The 12,411-nt window shown below is 28.8% G+C and overlaps 1 protein-coding gene across 2 annotated transcripts in view; it reads left to right on the top strand.

Annotated features, from left to right (window-relative positions):
* The window catches only part of xmas (RRM_XMAS2 and SAC3_GANP domain-containing protein xmas), a 48,771-nt gene that overhangs the window by 8,189 nt on the left and 28,171 nt on the right, over positions 1-12,411 (top strand). For both annotated transcript variants that reach the window (XM_087150384.1, XM_087150385.1), the window contains exons 6-11: positions 459-551; positions 1,157-1,296; positions 2,815-3,033; positions 4,428-4,696; positions 6,526-6,751; positions 8,574-8,774. In XM_087150384.1, coding sequence (XP_087006510.1) covers positions 459-551; positions 1,157-1,296; positions 2,815-3,033; positions 4,428-4,696; positions 6,526-6,751; positions 8,574-8,774 — 1,148 coding nt within the window. The remainder of the gene's footprint in view (positions 1-458; positions 552-1,156; positions 1,297-2,814; positions 3,034-4,427; positions 4,697-6,525; positions 6,752-8,573; positions 8,775-12,411) is intronic.

Raw genomic sequence — 12,411 nt, 5'->3', positions numbered from 1 at the left:
CACTGTGTTCTAATGGACTTTAAAACAACATTGCCTCTTTAGAATAGCAAACAGGACTTTATCTGTGGGTGGCAGATCATGGTAATTGTGTTTATACAAAAGTATGCAGTGTCTGGTCATTATTTATTTAAAAGTATAAAACAAATAAAGTAAAACGAAAATATAAATAACAGATCAAGTGCAATAATACTTCACAAACCAGTCAACAAAATGGTGGCTGTTTAACATGTGATTGGCGTCAACCAATCAAAATCAAAAGCAGCACAAAGCCCAGCAGACCAGAGCACAAAGACTACTACCAGCCCTGTCAGAAGCATTTTAGTTATTTAGAATGAGCTTTTTTCAAAATTTTCTAAGATTGTTTTGTTATCCAGAAGTTTTAATAGTTTTTTGGTTTATTATTTTACTTATTATAATGTATAAGCATTGTTCATAAGCAATTTTTTTTTTCATTATAGAAGAACAGTATGAAAACTCACTTTTAAAACCAGCATTTACTGCTCAAGAGCGTTATGATATTTTGAATGCCAGAGACAAATTGATACGCTTAAGTAAGACTGAATTTTCATTTAAATTTTGTTTTATATTAGTTTGCCAAAATATTATATCAGTTACAGGATGAAAAAAAAATTTTTTTTGTCTGCTTTATTTTTTATGCCACACATTACTTTATTATCAGTTGCTTTTAGTTGGAATTGTGTGCAGTTTGACAAATAAATATTTTTATTTTAGTGTTTGTTGTATTTAAGCTTTATAATATATATATATATATATATATATATATATATATATATATATATATATATATATATATATATATATATTACTGAATTCCATGTATTTTGAATATTATGATGTTAAAGGAACTTCCCACTCATCAATTTTTTAGCTAAATATATTATAACATTAATAAGAGACAATGTATTTGAATAATTCCTACTATTAAAATTAATTAAAATTTTTTTGTTATTCTTTATCAATATTATAATTAGTTTTATTACAATATTTGTGATATTTTGATTTCAATGCTGTTTTAAATTTCATAATATTAATAAAATTGACTGTCTATTTAAAATCATATAGTACATGAGTTATTATGGATAATGTTTTATTGATTAATAATCCTTAATAATAAGTCTGTATGTTTCTGTTGTAGATGATACTAACAAAGGGGACTCAGAAGTAAAAAAGATTTCTGGTACATGTCCTGATATGTGCCCTGAAAAAGAAAGATATAGTCGTATTGCAAAGAACTGTTTGTCCATATTAGAGACAGAAAAAGCATTAAATTCATCAGTGAGTTCTGTACTTTGATTTACCAATTTTAAATAACTTTGCTATAAACTATAGTAATTATTAAGTTAAAGATAGTCCTCTTGTATCTAAATAGTTAGATTAATTTTGCTACTTTTTAGAGTTTGGTGGCCAGATATATGTCTTTACTCTATTATCTTTTGATGCTTCATATTTATTACATTATAATATTAATATGATTCAGAATATTTTATTTTGGTGCATAATATGTTTAAAACTTAATGTTGTTTTTTGAATATTGTTAAATTGTTTTTTTTCCTTCATATTTTGGTTCCTGCAAGTAAAAAATGATACAGTCTAACTCGTTTATAACGAGAACCCGGATTTTCCGACGGAAACCAGAATATTTGGTTGGATCAATGTTAAGTCTGTGGAACAGAAGTCGCTTTCAACGAGCAAGACCCAGTTTTAGCGAGCAATATTTTTCTGCCTTGCAATCTTTTTTCTCATCTTTCTAGTCTTTCTGTCTTATCTTTTTTTCAAAATGATAAAAAAAGGGGAACAAAATAAAAAAAACCCTGCTAACTGAAACTTAATTGCCCTTATTGCTCTATCTAATCTAAAGCTTTATCGGTTGATGAAAAAGTAAAAATTTTACGGGAGTTGGATGACGGTGTTAAAAATGTCGAAATCTGCAAAAGGTATGGATTGTCTTCATCTACTGTTTCCACACTGCTAAAAAAAGAAGGCAAGTTGATGGATGCATACGACCAAAATAAAACAGACTGTAAACGACTAAAGAAGTGTTCAAAAGAGGATTTGGACGAAGCGTTATTGAAATGGATGAAGGTGCAACGTAGTGCTGATTTACCTGTGAGTGGACCTATTCTAAAAGTGCAAGCAAAAAAATTTGCTGAACAATTTGGATATTCTGAGTTCGTTAGGGGGTCTAGTCTGTTCGTGTCATTAAGTTAAGCAAAGTATTTAATTAAATTAATTAATGTAATTAAAGTAAGTAAGTATTAATTAAATTTTAAGCAAACTTAATCATTTGACCTCCCAAACCCCCCTCTTCTGGTTGCACGCCTGCCTTAAGGGCCCGTTTATTACGAGCACTCGGATTTAGCGAGTTCATGTTACGGTCCCTTTGTGTTCCTTATAAACGAGTTTGACTGTAGTGTGTCTGAACTAAATAAAGCCACTTTAATTTTTTTCCATAACTGGATGCAATGAAAACCACACATATTAAGAAAATCTATAGCTAAACACTTATTTGCAAGGGGTAACTTACTTCTTGCTTCACCTGGACAGGAAAAAAACATCAAATAAGAAAATGAGTTAATCCTTGTTAATCTGTGTTTTAATATAGAGTTTTTTTAATACATATGTTTGGTTCTTATTATTTTTCTTTGCTCCCAGTATTGGCAAAAAGATCGAGATGATTTTATTTAGTTAGGACAGACTGTAATTCTTTTGTAACCTATGCATATTATTTTATTCACAATATACCATGAATTTAATGGACTATTCTTATTAAGTATATACTATTTTTTGTTGCAGTCTACTTCAAAGGAAGTTAATCATCAGTATATGGTGAAAGAATATAGTCGATCATCTGCTGATCAACAGGAACCATTGCCCAATGAATTGAGACCAGTTTCAGTTCTCAAATTTACCATGGACTATTTAATATGTAATATTATAGATAAACCAGCAACACACCTTTCTAAAGCTGATTGGTTTGATTTTATCTGGAATCGAACTCGTTCAATCAGGAAGGTAATGTTTAAATTGGTTTGTTGGAAAATTAATGACATATAACTAAAATATATGCTTTAGATCTTCTGTTTTACAAAGTTGAGTTTTCCATAGACAAATCTAAAATTGACAAATGCAACTGTGGTAAAAACTTGGCTATCTGGAGGGTAAATAACATATAGACAAAATGTCTAAATACTTGAGCTCTTATAAATCTAGGTTTTTCATCAATCAGAATCAGAAATAAGAAATGTTTCTGATTTTTTACTCTTGCTCACTACTGTGAGTTTCGATTCTTTAAGCAACACATAGCATTCATGCAATGCAGTTTTATATATTGTTTAGATTCATTCCACTACACTTAATTTCATTATGCATAGTGGAATCAATTCAATTCCATTCATTATACGGAAACCCTAGTGTAAATCTAATATTCGTTACTCCTGTTATTGTTTTGTATTTTTGCAAGGCATTGATGATTGCAAGATGGCATATTTCTTTTATTGGATCCATAAAGATACTCTAATAAAAATACCAATATACACATTCCCCTGAAACCTCCTTATATAAATATTTATTTCTGAGTTTTTATGTAAACGTTAGATTTTAATTTAATTAAAGGTAAAATTTTGTTTTACAAAATGGTGTTTTTTTTAAAGAGTTTATATAGCAAACGCATGCTTTTAGTTTCTCAACCATATCACATAATTTTTTTCCAAATACCAAAATTTAGATAAAATGTTGTGGGCACATTGGTCTCGCTGGTTGCCACTACCTATTAGCTTGTTAAATCAATTTATTAACCCATTTTACATTTCAATTTAAAATTAATTATGTATTTATTTTGTTAATGAATCTTAAAAGTTGATTTTATTTTTGCGCAGAGATATTTTCTTTTTTTACTTTTCCAAGAAAAATTATAACAAAAGAATCTCCAGAAATTATATATATATATACATATAAAATTTGTCTTTAAGTTCCATTTTTTTAAAAAAATAGGTATACATATAGCTATTAAACATATTTGTATTGCTTGGTGCAAGATTATTTTTTAAGTTAAGGCTCAATGTTCAGGCTTGCTATTTTGTTAAATTTAGCAATTTTAAAATACTTGGTTGTAGATTTTTAAAAATTTTTTTTTCTAATATAAATACATTTGTAATGTAAATATTTTTTTGTATAAAATTTCCCATATGATATTACTCGGCATTAGCTGTGTGACCCTGATAATATCAAAATTAATGAGAAACATAAATGCAAACACACACGTAATACTTTTCTTAAAAGCGTTAAATAATGTCATGAATTTCTTGATTTTTTTTTGTATGTATTATTTTTCATGATATCAAAGTTTTATAGAATATTGTTTCTATGATTCTTCTTTAAATGTATTATAAGTATAAAATATTTAATAGGACATCACTCAGCAGCAGCTGTGCGACCCTGATAGTGTTGAAATTATTGAGAAGTGTGTTAGGTTTCACATCTATTGTGCTGAGGCATTGTCAGAAGAAGATACAGCTACATTTGATCCTAAAATTAATAATGAAAACCTCACAAAATCTCTCCAAACTCTGAAGCATATGTACTATGACCTGCAAACCAGAGGAATAAAGTGCCCCAATGAAGCTGAATTCCGTGCTTATGATATTTTATTGAGTCTTACTGAAGGAGAAACTTTGAGGTGCTTTTACAAATGTTTCTTTCATTATTCAATTTAAAAACTTATCATTTACTTCTTAACGTCCAAGTGACAAGTTTTCAATAATATATGAGTTAAATGTCATAAAATAGATGTATGTCATGAACTATAAGTAGTGTAGATAATGGCTTGATTTACCTTTTTTCAATAATTATCTAGTTTTGAAATAATTTTTAGACTCACCATATATTTGTCTCTCTTCTCATTGAAAAATAATTTTTTACAACAAAGGTGTAAAAGATCCTGGAAATATTTTAAAGATATAAAATATTTATTTTACACAAATTCTTGAAATCTTCTTTAATACACATTGTATTTTTTTATTGGTATAATTCATCATAGCATTTCAAAATAATATAATTCTTGTTTTTTTATAATGATTATGCAGTTTTTTATTTTAAGATTAAGAATTTACAAAATCATATGGAAGAAAGGTCGACATGATTGAAAATAGCTTAAGTTAATTTCTTTATCTTTATTTCACTAAATGGTAACTGACTATTCACTTTTGTTTTTTAAAAATGCTAAAAGTATATAAAATTTATAAAATTGAAATTAGAAAGCTGATGTGGGTATTTATGTCAATATTAGTTAAATAGCTTTTATTTTTTGACTGTATATTTTAAAATTAGTACAAAAAAAAGTTTATTTAACTAAAAAATTAGCTTGTTATACATTTTTGTTGCGGTATACATATGGCTACATAATTTGATAGAAATTATATAGTTTTAAAAATCATATAAACGTGCATGGATCATGACAATTTTGAGGGAGACAAAATTAAAATACAAAGCCACAATAATTCTGAGAATTTTATGCAATAAAAAAAATATTCTTATACCTGTTAACCCACTGACAGTTCTGCACGTAAAAAATCGTATTTTAATCTGCAGTTTTCTCTGCACAGCACAACCGGTTTTCCCACGTTATTAGATAGAAAAGTGATGTATTGGGGAGAAACATTTTCCCAATTTTGCCCATTTGCTAAACTGCCAATGGGTTAAATAAGTGCAAGAAAATTTAATAATAAAAATTTTTTTTTCATGTTTTTTCATGTCATTTTTTTCATATTTTTCTTGTTCAAATCAATGTTTATTCACAGAAATTTTCTTTATTTGTCTGAAATATTGAAGGAAACTTTAAGAGATTTCTAATTATTGAGGTTGACATATACACTCACCCTATCCCAGGATGCCTATGTGCATGGATGTGCAGGACTAGAAATTAAGAAAACATCACGGGTCTGAAGGACCTGTAACTAAAAGATATTACTAGTCTGCACACATTGTCTGTTTATATATCTCTATTAGATTTTTTTAAAAAGTTAGTAAAGTTAATTTAAATAAAAGCAAAATATAATATAGAGAATGTGTAATGTCACTATTATGATGTGATGTGTTATTTTTTGACTGAAACATAGACTAAAGTATGAAACCAAAAATAAAAAAACTAAAACAGCAATATCATTCCATTACATTGAATGCTGGTTCGGGGGACGACTAATAATTATTATATGGTGATCTGAGTCAAATTTAGGGTTTCGGACTACTGAACTATTGTTAATTTTGAGCCCTGGATGCATATAATTGCAAGGCAGTTGGTTGCATTCTCTACTTCTCTCTATTTTGGTTTTGTTTCTTTATTAGAGAAGTATTTTTTTTAATAGTTGAACTATTTTAATGTCTTTTTAAAAAAAAAATTGAATTACTACCTATAGTGATCTCAATGGATAAATATTCATTTGAAATTGGTAAAATTAATAATTTGTTCAATCATCAGAATTTGCTATTTGATTTATTCTTTGTTTTCAGACTTGTGAAAGACATTCATAAAGACATTGTGAAGTCACCTGACTTAAAATTTGCATTTAACGCTGCATTAGCATTTGAGAGTAATAACTATGTCAAGTTTTTTAAGCTCTTTGAGAAAGCATCATTTTTAAATAGCTGCATCTTGCATCGATATATCAATGAAGCTCGAATCCGTGCTATACAAAGTATCATACGAGCATATTCAACTGCAAACTATTCTATTTTGGTATGTATTTTGTATATTAAAATTATATTCTATATTAATTTAAATACTAATAAATTTGTATATATTCACGAAACTGAGGAAATTTTTCTTCCCACATTGGCAATGGAAAGCTGAAACAAACCAAAATATAAGTTGTACAGAATTGAAATATTTGAAGAGAACTGTTCATATAAATAAATAATCTATTTTCCATTTTTATTTCAATTATGTTGAATTTGCTACTGAAGTAGGCTGATTTACTCAGGTTACATGATAATTGAAGAAAAACAAATAACTGGTTTACATTCTGCCAAAAAGATCTATTAGATTTTTTAATTTTCAGTTGACAGCTTTGGTTTTCTTATAAAGGAAATTTGTGAAAATTTTGGAAATAATGTTTTAATTTCCATGAAAAATTTTCATTTTCAAAAATCTCCAGTTAGAAATGGTGATACACTTTGTTTAATCAATGATTTCCTGGCACTTTTGAGTCGCATGTTCCTTTGCAATTATTCCATTCATACCTCATTGTATCTAGCCTATTGACCTATAGCTAACCTATATACTAATGTTTTACATCGTGAAAATTTAATGATTTCATACGTTTGATATAATACTCAGCCCCATATAGCTTCATTATGAAATCAACCTTGTGTAGAGTGCTAATTATAATTCATGATGTTATTATATATTATAGTGCTTTTTATTCGTAGTCTGACCGATTTCAACTAATGATAAATGATTGATAATATTATCTTTTATATTTAAAAATGTAGGTTTTAAGTTTATTTACTTATAAATATTATAAAAACCTTAATTTTTTAAAATTAATATTTATAATTTAACATAGTTTAGTGTACAGTGTACCAAAAAAAAGGACCACTCTGAATAACTTGATCTAATGACCGGATCTTCACATTCTGGGATTTAATCCTAATGGTTCGAGGGGTGACCTCAAATATGCTAATTAATTAGTGCAGACGATATTTTAAGTTACAAAATCCAACACAAAAATGTATTTTCTCTGAATAAACCTAGCTTTTTTCCGACTGATTCAGACTTTCTTCGTTGAATTGTAAGGCACATAATTTTTTTGCATCATTTTGAAGTATATAAATTTACATGGCAAAAAGCAAAATTTGTGCAAAATTAGTCTATAGTTCCTGAGAAATCAAATTTTAAAGAAGTTGTTTATTTGAAATTTGATATCTCAGGAACTATTCCACCGATTTCGCTCAAATTTTGTGTTTTGCCATGTAAAATTGCGTACTTTTATATGTTGTAAAGAAATACATACCTTACTATTCATTTCTTCCTACTGTTATTAAATAAAATAATTAAAAATAAATATTTGCTAACATTTATTTTTTGCTTGGCAGTATCTTTGAATGAACAAGTTGTGTAATTGTATGCAAAAATTTTTTGATTCGCTTAAAGAAATCTCTAGATATTTCGAAATACGCTAAAAGTAAAATTAACATTATGAGGTCCAAACTTTGGGTGCTCTTCTGACCAAACTATGGAGACCATTTGCGGCTACTGACTACCCCTCAATCTATTGGTGTTCAGAAATCTGAATCTGTCAACAAATAGGTATGTTTATTCAGAGAAAGTAAGTTTTTGTGTATGATTTCATAGCTTAAAATTTTTGCACTAATTAATTAGCATATTTGAGGTCACACATTAAAACCATTAAGATTGAGTCCTAGAATGTGACAATCCGATCATTAAACCAAAAGTTATTCAGGGTGGTCCCTTTTTTTTGGTGCACTATTTTCTTATTTTAATTAACAGAAGTTAATTGTTTTAGTTAGTTGTTTAACTTAAATTATTTTTTCTCCAGTACCCATTAGCCAATTTAGTGAGAGACTTAAAATTTGAGAATGATTTGGAAGCTGCCAACTTTTGCCACTGGCATGGACTTACAACTGATGATTTCTTTGTTACAATTGAAAGACAAACCTTTTCTAGACCTTCTTCTGCTTTTCCAGTTACAAGATCTCCTACTCTTGTCAATAATAAACTTAAATCAGGTCTTGGAGAGGTAATTTGATTTGATATTTATTTTATTTATATTTATGAATTCAAATTTATTTAAAAATTTTTGTATTGGGTTTGTTTGTTAACAGAATTTGCAGTTCTGATTTTTTTTCAGTAAAGAAATATTTGGTTCTTATTTATTCTGAATTTCCTGATTATATTTTATGTGTTCAGGACATTATTTTTTCTGAGAATTAATTTTTATTAATATTTATTATTTTCATCAAATGCAGTAACAAATTATGTGTAATGGAATTTTGTAGTTTAACTATTATTAATTGGTCTCTTTCATTGGATTTTAAAAATGATGGATTTCAATCAATATTACTGTGATTTTTTTCAATGAATTTTTAAGTGGTAAATTGTAGGATTATCTGCTAAATTACTTTTGTACAAATGTTTTATTGAGTTTTAGTTTCGAGATAATTTAAAAGATAATTAAATTTACTATGCAATTTAATTCGAGATAATTAAACTTGGAAGTGAAGATAATTGTGTATTTTTTTTCATAATTAGTTTATATAAACCAGAATAGTTATTAATTATTTTGTTTGAAAAACAGAAATTAAATTATTGGTTCATTTTTAAATAACAGTTAATTTTTTTTGCGTATTTAACATTTTCATACATATTTGCATTTTATTGCATTCAAAAATATTTAATTGGAACTTTCTTTAAAAAAAAATCAAGTTAAGCTCTCAGAGCAGTAAAAATATGTTTATCTTCTGGCATAAAAATAATATTTATAACAATTCTAAAATCTAAAAATTCTAAATTCTTATCTTCTGGCTAAACAATTACTAAAAATTAATGCTCATAAAACTGCTGTAATTAAAAATATCTTATCTAAAGATATGTGCAAGTTTTATAAGAATACATTAGTTTTTGGAGCTTTTATCATAATATTTAAAAGTTATGTTAACTCCATAGTTAAAGCGTGAAAATATTTTTGAGGTCTTGTTGTCTGAGAAAATGAATTTTCTCTACATCCAACATAATGATAATGAAGAAGTTAAATGAGAAGTCAAATGAATAATTTAAAATCATTGTGTGATGTTGAAATTTGTAATTATGAGATTTATCTTTAGGCTTTTTTATCTTTAAGGAAACAATAAAATTGAAATGTATAATGAATTGAATATATATGTAAGAAAAATACAACAACCCCTGTTGAGGTGAAATCATTGAAAACAAATTTCAATTCAATATTTTTCCTTTGGATCACTGTAGAACATAATATGCGAGTAATGCATAGATTTTATAATGCATATTTCTATGATTTATAATCATTATGGTTTTATTAAATTTAAATAAATACTAATGTCATTTCTTTTTTCAAATTATCCATTTATTCAACTATCACATTAATTTAGTAAAAATAGTTCATGGAGTTAGATTTCTCAATTGAGATATATCTCCTTTTAAATGGACTCTTCTTATGAGCAAACAATTTTCTCAGTCATTAGGTTGTACACTTTATTGAGGTTTCATTGAACTAGAAAAAAAAAAAGACTGTGAGATAGTTAAGTTAAGAAAATGTTAAATCTTGATTTATCTGAGAATTTGTAAGTTGCTGGAAGGTAAGTTGGATAAAATTTAACCCTTGGGAAACTGGAAAATTACTGCATACCTAAAAAGTCTGAAGGGGCGAGTCTGTCCCTTCCCAGATTGCTTGTGTTTAGATTTGTTAGAATTCTGCAATCTTAATATACATTCTATAACAAAAAAATCGACGCACCAAGAAGCAATCATCCGATTGCTTTGAAATTTCGTATGCACGAATGTTTTGAACAGATATGGCTGGAATGATGCCGACTGGGGACGTATAGTCTTTAGCGACGAATCCCGCTTCCAACTGTGTCCTGACGATCATCGAAGACGTGTTTGGAGACGCACAGGGCAAAGGGGGGATCCTGCCTTCACTATTGCACGCCACACCGGCCCTCAACAAGGCATTATAGTCTGGTGTGCCATTTCCTTTGACAGCCGGACCCCTTTGGTCGTTATTAGAGGTACACTTGCAGCATAGCGGTACGTCAACGACATCCTAAGACCTGTTTTGCTACCGTTCCTTTGGCAGCGCCCTGAGCTGGTTTTTCAGCAGGACAATGCCAGACCACATACGGCACATGTTGCTATGAACTGTCTGCAAGCTTGTCAAACTCTTCCTTCGCCTGCCAGATCACCAGATCTCTCTCCCATCGAGCATGTCTGGGATATGATGGGAAGAGGATTGCATCTGGCACGAAATGTTGATGACCTCGTTTGACAATTGGATCGAATTTGGGGGGAAATACAGCAAAAGACCATCCGGGAGCTTTATCGGTCTATGCCATGCCGTGTGGCAGCTTGTATCCAGGCTAGAGGCGGGTAAACACCTTATTGAACTTGTTACTATAACTCTGCAATAAATTATTCAATTGTTCTGAAATTTTAATCATTTACTATTCTGTACATTGTCTTCCTATCCACCAATTTTCGTTTCAATCGGACAACTCCTTCTAGGTGTGTCGATTTTTTTGTTATACAGGGATGAGATTCTTCCGCGGATTCGCGGATTTCTGCTTTTTCTCAGATTTTTCCATTTTTTCGCTAATTTCCGCTGAAATTGTTATTTGCACAAGTTAAAATATTTTATGAGGAATTTCATTTTCCGCGGAGCGAAATTATTGAAGTCCTCATTCCTTCATCTGAAGTTTCTCTAAAAATCATTTCCTTGGGATAAAACTGGTTGACCTTTATACAGGGATGAGATTTTTTTCGCTTTTGTCTCTCGAATTTCAGCCTTTTTATCAAAAACTCAGATTATCTAAAAGTTTCTTTTTTTTTATTTATTTATAAATATCCCGTTTTTTTTAAAAAAAAATTCAGTTGTTGAAGTCAAATAATTATATTTATTTACGATTTTCAACGAAACACAGAAAATTCAAACTACGTCCTAGCTGCTAACCCTTCCGCATGTTTACTTATATTAGCTATTTTCTCCGATTTCACGCACAAAAAATAAGATTTTCCGTATTTTTTATCCGTCAGCGGGATAGCTCGTATTTTCGTAATTTAGACGTCGCTGCTTCTTGTATTCTGGAGTGAAAGCAAACAAAAAAAGTGAAAAAAAATAGAGGTGAATTTGCGGTGAAAATATTTATTTGCTCATTCAATTAATCTTGTAAATTTTTATTTATTGTGTAAACAAAAAACAATTCAAACAAGCCTTTTAGAAATCCCAAGTCCAGACTCTGCAAATATCTCGATTTTTATTCACGCGATTTTAATATCAATCATCGATTTTCGTATTTACCTGATTTAAAAGTTGCGTATTGCAATTCTGACTTACGCTTTTTAAATATCGTACATTATGACTCGTATTTACGAGATTTAAAAATCTAGTATCGTGTTTTGTTTTTTGAATTTTTAAAATCGCGATTTTATTATCAATCATCGATTTTCGTATTTACCTGATTTAAAAGTTGAACGTTGCGATTCTTATTCTGGCCATTTAAATATTGTACATTGCGATTCTTATTTACGAGATTTAAAAAACCAATATCGTGATTTGTATTTACGAGTAGCTACGCGAGCTTAAAATCCAATATCGTGATTCGTTTTTGCCGTTGTAATATCTCGCGATTTTAAAATTATGC

The sequence above is a fragment of the Parasteatoda tepidariorum genome, chromosome 8, assembly GCF_982258835.1.
Source record: "Parasteatoda tepidariorum strain Cologne lab strain chromosome 8, Ptep-v5.0, whole genome shotgun sequence".
In the NCBI taxonomy this organism is placed as follows: Eukaryota; Metazoa; Arthropoda; class Arachnida; order Araneae; family Theridiidae; genus Parasteatoda; species Parasteatoda tepidariorum.
The sequence above is the reverse complement of the archived record's forward strand: the minus strand, read 5'-3'. Positions and strand labels throughout refer to the sequence as shown.